The 18616-nt window shown below is 43.9% G+C and overlaps 1 protein-coding gene across 1 annotated transcript in view; it reads left to right on the top strand.

The window, feature by feature from the left end:
* The window catches only part of RYR2 (ryanodine receptor 2), a 3854281-nt gene that overhangs the window by 3727962 nt on the left and 107703 nt on the right, over nucleotides 1-18616 (top strand). The window contains exon 101 of the mRNA XM_069607971.1: nucleotides 16857-17013. Within this exon, the coding sequence (XP_069464072.1) occupies nucleotides 16857-17013 (157 nt within the window). The remainder of the gene's footprint in view (nucleotides 1-16856; nucleotides 17014-18616) is intronic.

Below are 18616 nucleotides of genomic sequence, written 5' to 3' on the forward strand. Positions count from 1 at the left end.
TCAAACTAATGGAAAAATTAGACCAGAAACTCACAACACAAGCAGGACAAAGCAACGCTATCCACACCTGGTTGCTTCATATACAAGAACAGACACAGGTTATATCCCAAAACATACCCAAACAAAGTTGTGTACCCTTGATCCCCGAAATTATTCGGCCTATTGACATGACAAATAATGAACCGATAACGGTGATAGAGGAGGCGTCATCGATAAGCATTGATCAAGATGCTAACCAGGAGGCGAGACATGACTGTCAAACAAGAACTGAAAGACAGGTTCCCAAGAAAATAACGAAACCCATTTCCCAGATCATGGCAAAAAAAGGCACCAAAACAATCCCTAATAAGGAAATCAAAGACCATGCCAGCAATAAAGATGCCCAAAAACAAAAATAAATGACTGCCTTTTTTAACACTCTTGCCACAGTTAGTAAACAACACAACAAGCAAGCGTGTGGTGATCAGCCTGGAGCTGACAAATCTGATCTAGAAGTGATTCAGGTTGAAACCAGGACGAGAAGTCAGCTGGTTGCTACGAATGCTATGCCTAACAAAACTTCTCTTAAAAACTCTAACGATCCGATTCAACACTCCCCACTAAATGATTTAGTGCAAGCACTTGACAATCCAGGGCACTCTTATCATTGTTTTCAAGAAGTGAAAGAGGCGGTGAAGGTTACTTCGACCAATATGGCAGTGTTTCCACCTCCCAATGTCATAGAACTAATGAAAAAAATGATTGACTCCTACTTAGCAGATAAGGAAAAACCTTCAGTACGATTGCAACAAATGTGGAAACAACTTTAGGGACGGGAATTCAACCACCTAAAATAGACAAGATAAGACAGGGCTCACAAGGCATCTATGGGATTCCAAATAAAACCAGGCTGCTGACTCAAGAAATAGAGATCGGAACAGAGCCAGTTTTAAGCAATATGGCACACCAAGATTATGATAACCAAATGCATAATTGACCTGAAGACTTGACAGAGCATGAACTACCTCATCATCAAGCCAGAGATCAAGCTCATTTGCATGTAAGACCATCACCGCATCCCTATAAACAAGCCCTAATAACGACTTCTGAACCCTTAAGATCCACAAACAATCGGGTACAGGCACACAATTATCAGCTAAAACAATCTCAACCTAAGACTAGTCCTAAGTGTAATTCGCTAATAATGAAATGTCGGGGAGGACAGTTCAATATGTTTGACTTAAACCGGGAGAGTGTATTAAACATCTTTGCAGATGTTTCGGAATTAGAGTCGATATCATCAAGAGATATTGAACTAATACAACTGGGAGGTTCTTGCCTGCAACAAATTGTAAGATTGTGGATACCTTCAGGGTTAGTGTGCAATGTTATATGGAAAGCAAAAATGCGGCTCTTTGACACAGGTTTTCTGATAGCGCAGGATTCGGACAAAATACACAATCAAAATGCACATGCTATTTATCCATCTTCTAGACCTGTAGAGTAACCAGATCATAGAGCAAGGTTGCAATCCAACTCTTCTGCTTTTTCTAGAGCATAACTAAATAAAGACCAGGATGTACTGCAAATTACAGTGGGTTGTTGGAATACACAAGGACATATTCATCTGGAAGAATCTATAAAAAGATTCACTATTGTCTTTGATGTGTTAGAATTGCAAGAAACGTGGTTACTTGTAGCACAGTATGGGACAATTATGCGGTTTCATTGATCCCGGCAGTTAAGGGACTTGGAGGCAGACCAGCTTCGGGCCTACTAGTTGCAAGGCGTCTAACATCAGGCTTTAAGTTGGAGCCCTGGCTACACTATGGCAGCTTTTTACAACTAGTAAAATTGATTAGTTCAAATGGAATTATTGTACTTCTAAATATTTACCGAAACCCTTATAGAATATCGGAAGGAATATTTTATTTGAAATTATCCAATATGCTAGAGATAATTGCACTAACTAAGGAAGTAATGTCAAATTTTGTAGTAGGTGATTCCAATTCGGATCTTAACAACCAAAAAAAACGATCTTGCAATCTAAGGAGGCTCATCGGTGGTTTGCCTTTATGTCAGAAAGAGTGTTTACTCTTGCGAATGGTGAGATTACAGGTGATGTACCGGCACAAGCCACATGGCACAGAAAAACAGTTCCAGTATAATTGATCACATTTTTGTTGATAACTGACATTTTTCAAATCTTACATCATTGAATGTTATCAAACTACCTACAAGTGATCATAATCTGCTGGTATGTCAGTTTAAGTGGTGCCAAATCAAAGATCAAGTCCAACAATTATATTTACAACAATCTTTGGCAATGAATAACACCAAACTAGATTTAACTGGTCTACATCAAAATTGCAAGCAGTCAATGAACATATTCGAACCCATGCTCATGATATTAGTTTGCATCCTTGTACTCATATTCTTAATCAATTCAAAGATACCATTCTCATAAGAAATAATCAACCAGTTAGACACATTCATAAATATGATCCCATAGTACGTGAAAGGAAAGCTGCATACCGTAGAGAACGGAGATATATTCCTAAGATGGATTCACCTCTGATGCTAAGAAGGCTAAAAACAGCCAAATGCAACTATACCAATTGGACTAAAGCATATAAAGCTAAACTATTTAATCATGATAGTGAAGCTTTTTTAAAACAAGTATAACAAAAAACTCTGATGCAAGTGTTTACACTCATTCAGTAAGATCCATGTGGCAGCAAATTGAGGCACAAGCCAATGGTGTATCAGAAAAACAATGGTTATCATACTTCAACGAACTATATGCAGATCCTGGCTTTGAGAAATATGAGTATGAGGTGCAAACGCATGAACAGTGGCAACTAGGATGCTCTACAGATACCATTTCTGAATACATTAAACAAGCTAGCAATTCAAGAGCAGCTGGTCCTGATGGGCTAAACAAAAAAATGCTGAAAGTGAACGTAAAATTATAGACCACAATCAACATTCTATGTTCCAACAAGTCCTCATGCATAAATCTCTACCAATCCTCGATTTTGGTCCTGATATTCGAGAAGGGTGATTTCTCCCAACCATCAAACTATAGGCCTATAGCCCTTCTTGACACACCGGGAAAACTATTTGAATAATGTGTATTAAGGGACTTCAATGCTTGGACATTGGCACACAAATTACGAGACCCTCAACAAACAGGCTTTGTCAAGGGCTTAGGAACGGGCATCAATCTTCTCTGCATTAATGCTTTAAAATATCAATGTCATCAAACAAAGCAACCTATATTCTTTGCATTTATAGATTTGCGAGCCGCGTTTGACTCGGTATCGCAAGTTCTTCTAATCACCAAACTAATACGCGACCAATGCCCGCCCTCCTTATGGAATATGATATATGAATTTCATCATAATACTGTAATTCGCATTAGGCAAAATCTACAAGGTCTATTATCGGCAGAAATACCTACCTTTCGAGGGCTAAAACAGGGATGCCTCTTATCGTCTGCCATTTTAACTACTTTATTCAGGATGTCCAACAGGTGTTTGAAGCAATAAATACAGATTCACCTAAAATGAACGGACTATTGATCAAGGCGCTCTTATATGCCGATGACCTGGTCCTCGTATCCAAGACTCCTGTTGGCCTACAAAAGCTTCTGATGGCCTTTGAAAAATACACTAATCACAACGAATTGAGTATCAATACATCCAAACCTCAATAGTAACATACAAACCAACTGTCGTAAATCTCCCCCCGTCTCACCTGGGATTGCTTCTTGCTCTGTTCCGCGGGAGGATTCCTCTTGTGGACGGATCGGGTCTTGTATAGACTCGCTAGAGTCTCGTCCGGCTGCAGAGCACGTTCAGAGTTCCGGGAAGGCCGCTGTTCCAGGATGTCCAGGAAAGTAGGTAGCGGTCGCTAAGAATGGGGATTCCAGGAGTTGAATAGAGGGAAAGGGAGAAGGAAGGAGGAAGGAAACCAGGATCTTGGATAGAAGATTCGCCGAACAGCACACACATGTCAAGTCACTACCTAATGATAGCGTTGAGAGGCGCGCGGCGCCGCGGGGGCATGGCCAATTTATAGGACGTGCCGTGTGCGACGTGAAAGCTGGTGTGAGGCAAGTCGCTTGTTGCGGCCATGTTGGGAGTAACAAGGAATACAAGCCCCGGCGCGATAAGGACCAGGAGATCCAGAAGGGGCAAGTTCTATGGGTCATGACACCGACTAGATATGGAGGTAAAGTGTATAATTGGTCCATTAATGATCTACCATTGGACATTGTACCTGAATATCAATATCTTGGTATACATTTTGAGGGGTCGACAAACGCAAAAGCACAACATATGGCTATTGAACAGAAGATTCAAACTGTAGTGTCTCAGGCAAAAATTATGCAATTCCAATATGGCAAATTCACAGTGCGTCCTGTTCTAACCTATTGGAAAGCTAAATTAATCCCCACCATTCTATATGGCCTCGAGACAGATATCCCGATATCTTTCATCTGTGAGAAATGTGAAAAACGTTTTTGGGCACACATATTACAACTACCACGCTACCACTCTGGCCTGGATTCGATATGAATTAGGACTTACTTCATTGTACGCAAACTTTTGTTGGAAAATCTGTGCTTTATTTCGAAAATGCATAATATCAACATGCAGTCCGGGCATACTAAAAACAGTAGCTGAATATATTCTCTCTAATTCCCATCCTTTTGTGCAGAAGTGGTTAGTGACAATTTATCAGATTATGATACATGCGAATGTTTCAATTGAGATGTTGATAACTAATCCTGATAAAGCAAAACATTTTATTTATAGAATGGATTGGATTGATAATCAAGAAAGATGTCTAAGTTATCAATCTATATCACCAGAAGTATTTAAACCAAAAGAAATGGGGCTACTAGAAAAGTACCTCGCACAAATACCTACCATATTTTATAGACATGCAATTTTGCGATTCCGCTTCAACTTGTGGTCTACAAGGGCCTTGGCTTGCAAATGAAAACTTATATTTTCAGCTTTTGATATATGTAGATTTTGCCAGAATGAGGGGGTAGAAGAAACAACTGAACATTTAATTACATAATGCACTGAATTAAGATCCCTGGGAGTAACACACTTCAGAAACTTCCATAAATATTTAGGACAACTGGAAGAGAAAATGTGCTGTGCTTACATTGTAGGCTCCTCTCAGAAGATGTTACAAATAGCAACCATTAACTTTTTAACATCTTTAAAGTTAGAGCTAGAATAAATGAAATGGTGTATATGGAAAGAAACAACAAGACTGATCATACTAGAGTTATTTTATTCTATGCTCATGTCAAATCACCTGTAGTGAGATATTATATGTAGATAAATGTAAGATATCTATTGGAAATAGATTTTTAAGCACTGATTCACAAATGTAAAATTAACTAGATTGCAACATGTCCTATTTTTATTTCGTTTTTTGTATTTATCTTGTTGTTTAATTGTCAAATATCTACTTGTGTATTTTTTGTTGTCTTTTCTTCTATGTAACGATAAAAATGAAATTGAAAAGTTGATTAATTTCAACTAAATCAATAAAAAAATTTAAAAAATTACATGATAGAAATGTATCTTCCACTGTACTTTAGCATTCCCTGCAATGGAATACCTATCTCATTTTATGTCTATTGTTTCTATTTTATTGCATTTGAACACTACGTATACAGTAGGTACTTAAAAACTGTTAATCATGATACATCTTTAAGTAAGAGGCCTTAGTTTCTATTTGTCACTGTAAAGTGGCCCTGCTAATCTCTTTATAGTTGTAGTCGTAGGGAAAAGCCCAAATAAATCAACACTACACAGCTATTTGTTTAAGGAGCGTGTAGGTGATTGTATGTAGTAAGGTGCTCTGAGGTCACCTGCACGGAGTCCTGTACTAAATCTCCTCCAATCTCTTGATTTTATTTCTGTCTTTCCCCTTGCCACCTGCTCCATAGTGACCCCAAGAGTAGCATGTTCAGATGCGGCTCTCCTGCCCTTCCTCAGACACACAGGTTCCCGTGATGGTTGAGGATATTTGGGATGCAGCACAAGCACAGTGTTTGCAGGATTCACCTTAAAGGCATGGATTAGCATCTTCCAGTGCAAAGGATGCCAATGATGGATGGGCTCCTCGCATAATCACTGTTCAGCAGCAGCTGTTGCTGTTCATTGAGACCTCCCCTGCCGCGCCCTTTGTAGCGGCGAGGATGTGTCTCGGGAGGATAGCCCAGGGAAACGTGCTCGCCTTGGAAGCATGACGACACGTAGCAACACAGGTTCGATCCCCGGGTCAGCGCTTAGAAACCTCTGGGTATTAAGCGCGTTCTAAATAACCTATCATATCATATCATGTTCATTCTTAATTCCATGTCCTGAAACATAAAACAGAACCTAATCCTTCAATTTCGTCATATTTTTTTAAACCACCTATTAATAGCAAACATTTTCAATGTGCCTCTGTGACTTCGGTAGACTTGGGGATATGGCACTGAGAATGCTGGATACAGTCCTTCCATTGGCCACAGGGAATTGTAGCATTTGAGGAGGGAGTAGACTAACCCAAGCATACATTCAATGAGCATTTGCCACAGCCGCAAATAGGTGCTGTGAGTGTCCAATCGTGGGCGTGCATATTCAGTCGCTTGGCACGTGGTCACATAGCAGAGAAAGAAAACGTCCATGGCAAGTGGATTTTTACCTTTTCACCAGTGCTCTTACTTTTTTGTTTTCTTGAATGCAAAGTCCCTTTCTTCATTCCTTGGTTAAGATGTAAAATTATATTTGGTATATGATATGTTATGACCTAAAATTGTCTGCAGATGGCCCACAATTAAAACGAGGTAATAACAGTTCACATAAAATAAAAGTGCATGTAAGGATGTTTGAAACCATCTGACAATGCTGCACCAAGACTTCCTGTACTACAACTGCTGGGTTTACGAAGCACGTTCAAATGTACATACATTTGAGCACAGTGCAGTTCTGTCACTATGCACCAGGATCTATACTGGGGATATCATTGAGTGCACATAATCTACTGTCCCGCATAGTGGGCTATGTTGAGCATGTCTAAAACCGTGAGCATGTGCGCTGTGGCATGCATCTAGCATCACATGATGAGGAATGTAGAAAGGTACAATTAGTTTGGTTTTAGGCCTGACGGCAATGGGGGGGGGGACTAAATGTGTGGGAGGGGGCTCACCGTGATGCAGGGTATCCTAACATGACAAAGTTGGATCGCTTTCCAGCAAGTATTACCAATGTCGTCAATCTATAGTGTAGTTACAGAATGGGTTGGATAGGTTTCAATTTCCCCCTTGCTGTAAATATCCCATGTCATCCCAACTCCTACATACTTCGGTGCTATTGGAAAGAGTAGGAGGAATTTAAAGTGACACGTCTTTGCATTTACCACAACACTCGAAATGAGTTCCTGAGGATCCCTAAAAGTGCGGATAAAAGGACCGTGTTTCTACTCATCAGACACACAGGTGGACACCCACATCCTGTGAGTGCACATAGTCACAGAAGTGAATCTGAATGTGCATACATTGGTGTGTGCGTGCTGATTCACTTCCGGGTTGCAGCGCACCTGTAGATTGCAGGATGGCTGCATGTTTGAGGAGTCATGGAAGGATGCTTTCAGCTGTGCCCATGCCTCCAATCATTCCCTTAGGCCAGCTCTCCCTTGCTGGAAACCAGGTGCAGAACAACGCGCAATGCTTCCAGTATTTTATTGTAGAACAAAAGCTGCATTTTTTTGCTGAAATGAAAACCCGCTAATTTCATTTCAGATTTCAGCTCCCAAAATGAATTTGGTCAGTGAGGATCCTTTTTATTCACGCACAGTTTCAGTAGTACATGTGACAGTACCCTGGCCTTGGCATGAGGGGGCGAGGGAGAGCTGCCATAAAACAGTCCAGAGGCAGCCCTGGCCATTAGAGGGAAGGCAGCTGGCAGGAGTGTGAGGGGGCAATTATTAACTTTTTCCCCTGTGCCAGCTTGTCACATACAACCCTTAACTTCACCTTAATGCCCGGTTTAGAGACTGGCATGTTTTTGCTTTCTTTGCAGAAACCACCAGCCAGATACAAAATATCAACAACGCAGATCAAGCAAAAGAATCGGCAGCAGTGTCCCTCAAGCAAACTGATAACAGAAAACAGCGACGAGAAGCGAAGCCACATCCCGACTAAGGCCTGACTGCCGTTATGCACTGGCAGGGGATAGAGCGATAACCACGGCAACCGTGCGCTGTCCCAGCATGCGGAACTGACGCCACAGACCCACCAGCAAGAAAGAGAGCTGCTGGGCAGGGCAGAGTCTCAGCATGTAGATCCGATGTAACACACCTGCACTAACCCAGCAACGACAAACATGGGGGGGGGGGGTGGGCGCTCTGGTTCCCAGGACCCACCGTGGAATAGGGCTGGGTGAAATTGTTAGATTCCGTTCCGCCAGCTGCAAAAGCGAAATCTGTCAGATTTTGATCTGCTGTCCTGCTACACCTGCGTATCGAAAAAAGCCACAACAAGTTTCACATGTCGGTGCGCAAACTCAGCACGAATCGAAAAAACCCATGTGAAGTTTGTGTCGCTGTGCGAAACTAGCACATTTTGAAAATAGACCCTTGCAAAGTTTCTCATTTTGCTACACGAAACCAACAAGGGAACAAAACACCACGCTTCCCACAAACCCGGGTGAAAATTCAGTGGCGGTGGATCCTTAATGCTGATTTTGCTGAACTGGCAGTAGTGGAGTCCAGTACGAATTTCACAATTTCCGCTCCGCGGGGGGAGATTTGAACCACCTCTAACCTCGACACCGACCTTGATGAAACCCCGGAACACAGACTGCAGCACTGAACTATTTACATGTTTGTGGAGCAACAAGCTCATGGGCAGGGCTTATCCCCCTTTTCAAAACTTTTCCTTGAACATACATGCCTTGGGGAGGGGAAGAAAGGGCCAGACTGGCCACTATCCCATAACTAATCCACACAAAGGGGAGTGGTACTTAACAGTGAAGTTGGACCAAGCGGCTTGTTGAGAACGTGAGGTATTCGCTTGGGAGTGAAAGTGGTTCTTTACTGTGACAGTATGACAGTGTGTGTCAGACTCTAGCTTCTTTTCACTCACCACGCAATAAGGAGTGGATGTGAAGTGTACAGTACTGGCTGTAAGGAGGGCGTTTGTGTAGTGGTGGGAGGAGGAGAGAAGTAGTGTGGAGGCCATAGTGGTATGGAGCAGAGGAATAATGAGGTGGAGTTTGAAGTGAAGTAACGTTATAAGGTGGAGGTGAGGGCTAGGAGAAGTTAAACATTGAAAAGACAGTGGAGGGGTGGGAGGAGCAAGAAGAGGTGTGTAGTAGTGATAAAGTAGAAAGAAGAGGGGAGTTTAAGCGTGTGAGAACCAGCGTGAATCCAACTGAATAAGTGTGAGGCACAATCCCAGAACCTCATTAGAATTCTAAAAACTGCATAGGGATAGCTAGAAGGTTCCTGAGGGAGTTGATATGCTAAAGAGGTCTCCCTACGAGCCGGCCATAAGACCAGTGCTTAGACAGTAGGAGTTACCATTCGGTAGCACAAACTGGGGATGTGGATGCCTGGGTTAGGGAGGTGACTCCAAGGGAGACTAGAGACAGATGGATGGTCATAGGACCAACTAAATTTTTTTAAATAAAAACGCTTTGAACCCCGCTTAGACTCTATTCTGCACCATATGTAACACTGTGGGAGTGATTCTCATGGAGGCACAGTCAGCATGCTAGATCCCCAGGCACCACACTTATTCTGAAGTGGGCCTGGGTGTCATTTCGGAGAAAAGGGGTGTATTGCAAGTCTCGGCAGCATTTTCGTTAAATAGCATGAACATTGTGATGTAAGGAAAGTGCTTCTGAGAACACCTGCTGGCATCAGTTAGCTTTCTCCTTCAAGTCTGGAAACCACTGGACTGCTGTGAGAATGCCTGTCCTCGCATGCCAGTGCAGTGATTGGAAGGGTAGCAAGTACCAAGCCCCAAGCCCCCATCTGCATTTCAAGTCCCTACAAATGACTGCAGGTGCTAATGATTAAATGCTTTACTCTCACTCACTATTCTCCCCTCTGGCCCAACTCATTCTGCAGGGCACACTCCAGATGTCCTGACCTCCTCAGACCTTCACCTCTCTGTCCCTCTCTCCACTCCTCTCTCCTGGAATGATCACTTTCTCCTTTCCCCCACCTCACCCTCCCTACCCCCCATGCCAAACCACCTTCAGCACTGCCACCCGCCTTCTCGGTCAGCTGACCCATGAAGCGCATGTCAGTTGAGGCATTCGCCGCCACCTTCTCATCCCCTCCTCCCCCTCTCACCCTGACACAGCCCTCTCCAGGCTCCACTCTGCTATATCTAATACTCTTGATATCCTGGCCCTTGTCATGAGAATCCACCTGAAGCCCAAACCCAAGTGCAACTCATGTTACGACTCGGACCTCGTCACTCTAAAACGCAAGTGCACGGTGGCCGAGAGGAAATGGCGTGCTTCGTGTACATCCTCTGACAAACTGGCCTGCTGCCTGCTCCAAAAGCAATAGCGGCTCTCTGTCCTAACCAAGAAGAGAGCCCATATCCAAGCCCACGTCTCTGCGGCATCAAACAACTCGGCTGAACTCTTTAAAATCTGCAAGGAACTGGACAATCCTGCCGCAGTCTCTAGCTCCCCTATCCCTTCCCAGGCCCTCTGCACAGCACTGGCTTCTCACTTCATTTCAAAAACTCAGGACATCCTGTCCTCACTCTCCTCCTATCGCCTCCCTCCCTCTATTCCCTTCCTCTGGCCCTTCTGCAGCCACCCCCCTCTCTCCTTCTCTGCGTTTCCCCTTTTCTCTGCCGATGAGGTTTCTAGACAAGTCCGATCTATGAAAGTCTCATCGAAACAAGTTCACCCCTGTTCCTCCAAAACTATCAAGAACCACCACATGGACTCCCTGGCTCCTGCCGTGGCCGATTTCTGCAATTACTCATTTGCCACTGGAGTCTTCCCATCCCCCTTGAAGTACTCCCTTGTGCACCCTCTTCTTAAGAAACCCTCTGCCGATCCCTCCTGCCTGGCTAACTATCACCCAATCTCCATCACTCCCTTCTTGGGCAAGCTCCTGGAGAAACTGGCCATCTCCCAGCTCAGTCTCCAGACTGAATCTGTTGGTTGTCTTCATGACCATCAGTCTGGCTTCAGAGCTGCCAGAAGCATGGAAACTGCTCTCCTGAACATCCGTGAAGACCTGCTCTCCAACTTTGACTCTAACACCCTGTGTGTTCTCATCTTGCTTGATCTCTTTTCTGCCTTTGACACTGTCAACCATGCCATCCTGCTCAACCGTCTCTGTGATAACCTGGGTATCACTGGTCAGGCTCTGGCGTGGCTGACTTCTTTCCTCTCCGACTGACCCTCCCAGGTCCAACTCGGGTCCTTCCTCTCCGATATCTTTGTCTTTACCTGTGGTGTCCCCCAGGGATTTAACCTCTGTCCCTGGCTGTTCAAACAATACCTGGCACTCCTTGCCCACCGCTTCACCTCTCTCTGCCCCAACTTTCAGTGCTATGCGGATGATACCCAGCTCATTTTCAGGCCACCCTCGGCCTCCTCCTCTCCTTCCCTCATCTCTGACTGTCTGCCATCCAGGAGTGGTGTGCCGCCAATGACCTCTGCCTTAATGCTAGTAAGACTGAGATTCTACTCATCGGCACACCCACTCCCTCCTTCCCTGCATCTCTCTGGCCGGCCTCTCTTGGCCCTCTTCCCACTCCCACCTGCAAGGCAAAAAACCCTGGGGTCATCTTCGACTCCACACTCTCCTTCTCTCCTCACATCTCTGACGTCTCTAAGAAGTCACACTACCAGCTGCACCTCCTCAGAGGTATTCTTCCTTTCCTCTCCTTCCCCCAGAAGCTCACTGTCTCCAGAGCCCTGGTTCTCTCTAGGCTGGACTATTGTAACAGCCTCTATCTAAATCTGCCTGCCTCTACTCTCCGCCCTCTGCAACTTATCCAGAACAGGACTGCAAGACTTGTCCTTGGCCTCAAGCCCAGGGATCATATCTCCCCAGGACTGAAATTTCTGCACTGGCTCCCAGTGGCTGCGAGGATTAAGTTCAAAACCCTCTGCAGTGTCCACAAGGCCTTCTGGGGCCGCAATACCTTCAACTCTCTCTTCCTAAATATCTTCCTTCTCGAGCTCTTGCATCATCCGCCTCCAACTCCCTCAGGGTCAGTCGCTTCTCCAAGCAACGAGTTGGTGGTAGATTTCTCTCTCTTCGGCAGGGGCCTCCCTCTGGAACAGCCTTCCTGCCTCCCTGAAACTTGAGGAGAACCATCTCCGGTTCCGGAAGCATCTCAAAACCTTCTTCTTTGCTTCTGCTTTCTCTCCCCCTCTCCCCTGTTTAATTTCCTAACAGAAACTGCACTGGTTACCTTGCCACCCTTTCTGATCTTGGGCCAGGCCCGCCAGCTGCCTACCTGCTCTGCCTCCCTGGCAACCCCTGCACCTGGGGACTGTTTTCTGTATCCTTACAGTCCCCCTACCAGCACTTATGTCAGCACTTAACTTACACTTGCCACCAGCTGGCTGTTTTTATTTATCTTATTTATACTACTATCCCTTGTACTGCACTTTCCCCTCTCTCTTCCCCCATGCACTTTTCCCTTTCCCCCTTCCCATGCACTTGTGCGATCTGAATGACACCTGGCATAGTAGGATCGTTGTCTGTCTTCCCTTTGTTCCTGTTAAATGACTCCAATCAAGCAGTCCCACTAAGTCAGTGCCTTGTCTGGGATTGCTCAAGGGAAGCCCTTATTAATTTATTATAAAAGTGCGATATATATATATATATATATTGTTTAATTCCCAAATAAACCTTTTAAATTTGCAAAACAAACTTACTTCTTGGCTCAGTGGGGTCAGGGGGATTCTAAGAGAGGGGTGTTATATAAGGGTTGTCATCCAGAGTACACGAACTGGACATATCAATTATTTATATATTTTGATCACACTTAGACATATGACAGTGGGTGATCAACAATGGATGATGTGCTACTAGCACACTGGGTAATTACTTAGGAGTAGTATAGAGGATAAGGTAGCTGAGAATGCTTTATATGTTACAAGGAAATGCAAGGTGGAAAAGAAGCAACACAGGAATAAACTTGACATGATTTCAGCAAAACATAATATAATCACTTTTCCCCTTTTGGCAATTCACCCCCCCCCCCCTCTATGCAATGTAAGGAGGTGGAAGTGACACACACAGTCTTCAGGAATACAATCACAGTACAATCCTAATTCATTTCCCCCCTAGCAAGCTTAGATCAACAGGGATGATTTTAAACACAGGCAAAGTACTTTAAAGGTGGTATGCAAAGAAGGGAAAAATCTGCTAAAAATTATTTTAATTCCCTCTAGAGGTTCAGGGTGAGTGCAACCTGACAATCATTCATAGAGCATTGCTAAAGTGATCCTGAACTAATTTAAAGTAGCTATCAAACGAATTTCAGCAAAGGAAAGCAAGGACAAATATTTTTACACGTAGCTGAAATGACGCAAAATGTCAAATCGCGGCAATTTGCTCGCGTGCGTCGAGCGCAATTACGGAGAAACTATAGGAGTAGCAAGTCGGTTTAGAGCTTGTTGGAAAGCTTAGAATCTCAGCTTCAAAATAAAAGTTAAATCTCGCTTTTATCACAAACGGTTCAAGAGATATGGACGATTTTGTGGAGGTAGATTTTCAGAAATAAAATTTTAAAGTTTCAGAATGACAGATGACAGTTTTGCAGCTTTGAATCAAAAGACGGGACACGATTTCTATGATGCAGTTCTCAATAGGTTAAAATAGTTTGAATTAGATTATTTTAAACTAAGAGATTGGTTTTTTACAGTTCTGGCTGGGTACTCGCACTATATTTTGGAAGGAATGGGCCTCGTCACAGATCTGGTCAGGTTGACTGTGGTTCTCTCGCCACGGACGGTCTTTAGTACCGGTTCTCTGGTTACAGCAGTCTGGGTCAGCTCTGCTCTGCTGGTCTGGCACTCGGCGCTTCACAAAGGTCTGGTCTCTGGTTCCGGGTACAGCTCTGCTTTCTGGGTGTTTCTGGCACAGGGTTCTAGGCCAGAATCAAACAGCTCAGCCCGGCTGTTTTACTCTGATGTGCCCCTTGGAAATCTGGGGTAAATCAGTTTGCAAAAGATTTTGAGGCCTGCTGATAAGTTCTGAAGTCTGAATTCAAAGTTCTGGTCTCTGTCTGGATTTGAAGTCTAAGTGGTGGATCTGGTGTCTTCTGGCAAAACGCTCTGCAAGAAATCAGCTTGAAGTGGGAAGTGAATCTTCCTACCTGTCCTGCACAGTCTCCTTTTATGTGTTTAGAAAGTGGGAGGGTCGGCTCATCTTCTATGCCCAACCCTCTCAACTTATCATTGGCCAGTTCCTCCTCTCTCCCTTTATTGGGGGAACTGGGTTGTGAGTCAGAGTGATGAGGTAGGTTTATGGTCAGAGGATCCTCCCCTTGTCAAATTGCACACAAATCTATTTCTGATCCAAATAAATATTTATCTAGGTACCATTTTTCTAATATTATATGTCCAGTTAACATATTTTCTGTAGCACCAAACCATCCGATCCCTGTCTTTGTAAGATGGTGTGTCCACTTATGACAGAATTCTCCCCTTTTCATCCAGATAACGACCTCTAAACCTTTCCAGATTTTACACACACGTGCACCAGGGATATGGGTTTCAGATGATAAAGTGTCCGATTTTTAACATGCATACATTTGGAGTAACAACCTTTTTTCCGCTACTATCCCCAAGAACATACCCCAGAGTCCTAACACCTCTTAAAATGTGCACAGAAAAATCACAAGCATGATGATGTTATTTATATAATTTTTATAAGTCCGCACTATGAATTATCCATCTTTTTAAAATTATGCTCTGGCCCCAAAGGGGTGTGGTTTTCCAAAGCACATGGTGGAATTTCTGGTTTATCCACTTCCCCCAAGCACAGCTTGCTCACATGCAGTGCCCCTCCCCGTTTCCTTCCAAGAGGAAGCCATTTACGACCCCCCTAATTTAACATTTGCCTGGGCCAAGGACAGTGCTTTGTTTAGTTTCCTGCAGTCCCCAGGTGCTCCTCCCCTGATTCAACCAGGGAGGTGTCATCTCCTTTTGGTGGGGGCAGCAGAATGCAGCCAGGCCTGGGAAAAGTGGCTGAGCAAGTTTCACTCCTGCCGGGGGTAGTTGCCGGGCAGAATTCACTCTCTTCAAGCCAGGCTTCAGCTAAATGTCACTTTAGTTCCCAGTTTTCTACATTCAAACCAAACTTGCAATTTTTACACATGCAGCTAGAACGCTGATTCTAAGTTCAAAACTACGGCATTTAACAGTTGCAAACTATGTGCCACTCAACAGTAGGTCACTAATTTATTTTAAACATTTAGATTTTAGTGTCTTTCAGTCCAATTTCACTTCAGCTGCTGACATCCACAGCTCAGCAAGTTTTGTTATAAACATTGTTTTGGGCTCTTTCTCTTTCCAGATTTTGTATGCACACAAGTCTACCTTCTGCCAAATGTCTGCTGGTGCTCATTGAGATTTCTGAATATCTTGCAATGTTTAAAATAGGCATTTTTAGCTTGTATTTCAGAGAAACAAAGGTGATTTCAAAGCGCTTTTTTTTTAGCCACCAGTACTGCTGTTTTTCCTTTGGCACACATTTCACTCATGGCACTCCTGGCCTATCACGCTCGCACTGGTGGGTGGCAGGTCAGGCGACCATTTTGGTGTGCACAAAACTGCGCGGTTCTCCTGGTTCTGGGATAGAATGATGGGCGGTGACAGCTCATCCCCACATCTACCCAGTCTATTGATTTAGTTTTGTTCTGGGATAGAATGATGGGCGGCGACAGCTCATCCCCACATCTACCCAGTCTAATAATTCAACATGGGCCAAAACCCTTGACATTCCCCCTCCCCTGCCTCGTCGCGCCTTGAAACACTTATATGATATGATATGGCATTTATAACGCGCCTATACACATCATAGCAGGCACAGGTTAGGTGCACATAAAGCAGCACCTATCTCTACTTTGTTCTGCACTAGTTCAGTGCTTCAGCCCTTCTGGTGTCACTCCTCCACAATAGCGGAACTGCAGAAAGAGGATCGCCACCAAGGCAGTGCCGTATTTCTACGATAATTTTACAGTGTTGCTAATGTGGAGGAGTGACACCAGAATAACCGTGCTAAGTTGTGGTTTGCCAAATTGCTGGTTGCCAGGCTGGTTTCAAGCCAGTCCTAGCAACCGGCACACAGCACCCATAAGTGGTGCTTTCGGAAAAACCCAACAACATAACACTAGGGGTTAATTACCAAAAGTGTAGTTAAGCCTCAAAACTTCTTCTTCGGTAATAAACACCTGGTTCAGAATCAGGCCCTGAACACACACGTGCCAACACATGCCCGACACTTTAGTAGTCATGGATGGCTGGCTGTGGTGGGTCCTTGGCAGCTGCAGGCTACTACTTCAACAGCTCAAGTCACTTTTGTGAATCGGGGTCTGGAGAACTGCAGATTTAGATTTGCGAATTTATCAAGACTATTTTACCAACGAAAAGGAGATAGAGAACTGTATCTGCCATCCCATATATTTTGGTCACATGAAACGGAAGGTCAAGCAAATTAGATGAAGTGCTTAACAAAATAAAGTCCAATAGCTGTGTCTGTAGGGACTACATACATGCATGATTCTGTGCATTAGAACATGTCCTCATCTGAAAGTGACACATTTTTCTGAATGGCTCTATTTGTTTTTATGTTTGCAGTGTTACATGTTTCATATGTATGTTGGGGTGAGAGCCGGCGGGGGAATTGGCGATGAAATTGTGGACCCTGCAGGAGATGAATATGAAATTTATCGCATCATCTTCGACATCACTTTCTTCTTCTTTGTAATAGTCATTCTGTTAGCCATCATTCAAGGTAAGCTCGTAATGGCGCCAAGCCACCACTCTTGTTTCAGGATTCCAATATTGTGTTTGTGAATGTCTAGTGTTTATTAGCCAATCCATAAATGCAACATGTTATGCCCCATTTAAAAAGATGATCAATTCCATGAGTATGTTAAGACAAATTAATGTTATGCCTTATGGTCAAAACGTGCTAGTAAACATTGTTTTCACAACGAGCAATGATCGAGACATGGGAGCTTGAGCCAGTGAGAACGTGCATGTTGTCACAGTTCGTCAAAGACACATATTTAGGTGATTTATTTTGTTGTTTGTTTTGGTAACTGTTCCGTATGTACACAAGACAGTTATATAATGCACAATGCACAGGTGGAAAAAAAAAAGTGATTTGGAAGTTAAATCTATTGGATTACTTTTTGCCACGACGGCAAATTCTGTTTGACTTGCTGTTCATATGTCCTACCCACGGTGTTTGCAGTTATGAACAGGCTTGTTTTTCCAAACCGAATTACGGTGACCACAGGCGACCACGGATACACTTCACCTGATTATGAGTTCCGGTTCCTTCCCATTCCGCAGTCCCATAGGACTTCATTTGGGAATGGAGGAATTACCTCCAGATGTAATTCCTGCGCAGGTCATTTGAGGGTAAAGCCTCCATGCCTCTGCTGGTGCTGCTATTACCTTCTGCAGCTATTTATCAGGGAGATTGAAGAAACAACAGGAAATTGGGCTTCCTCTTATTGTCCGGTTACCTCCGAGCTCGCAATGAGGCCCAACAGTGCCAGTGTTGATGGCTTTTGGTGTACATTGGCTGATCTATACACTACCGACACGTGTCTGCACGGTTCAATTATGATCAAGTGATCTAAGTGTAAGTTGTGCAATATTTAAATGTGTCCAAAAATGCAGGCGCCTCTCTGACGCACCTTGGAATCACTACTTTTGCAGTAATTAATTAATCTTTTACAACGCGTGATCAGTAAGCGATTCGAACATGTTTTGCTCTGTCTGGTCTTGCTTCGAAGATGCACCCATTGCCACTGAGCTATCCTGCCAGCCCCCTTACTAAAATGTAAAGCACTAAACTATTCACTTTTGAATATGTTACATGAATATGCTTAATGTTTGATAAACCAGGAAATAGTTGTAATTGATGCGACTGTCTAAGTCACACTTACAGGAGGAAAACACATTTTGGCTTACTGCACAAAAACCCAGACTCATTGACATATTTTAAACAACCAATTAAATAATTAAGCATTCTCATTTTTTTACCCAACAATTAAATAATTAAATAAAGCCATTTCCTCCCTAACTATCCCTTGGACCCTACCGTCTCCTTACCCCTTTTCCAGGCGTCCCGCTTTCTCCCCGGGGCCATGCCCCTCCAGGCTCAATACCTGTTCCCCCGTGGTGGCCCGCTTGTGCAAACAGCGCCACCCCATCCTTTCCCGTGTCATTCCCCCATTGTGCTTCCCTCCCCCCACATCAAAAGGGGCCATGCCCCCGGAGCCAGGACCACTTCAATACCCTCAGACTCCCCTCTACACCAATCTCTCTCTTCCTATGACCTGCAGCCAGTCTGACCTGCCACATCAGCAACAAAATTGTAC

Source organism: Ambystoma mexicanum, chromosome 4q (genome assembly GCF_040938575.1).
Source record: "Ambystoma mexicanum isolate Mex_15411 chromosome 4q, UKY_AmexF1_1, whole genome shotgun sequence".
NCBI classification, from domain to species: domain Eukaryota; kingdom Metazoa; phylum Chordata; class Amphibia; order Caudata; family Ambystomatidae; genus Ambystoma; species Ambystoma mexicanum.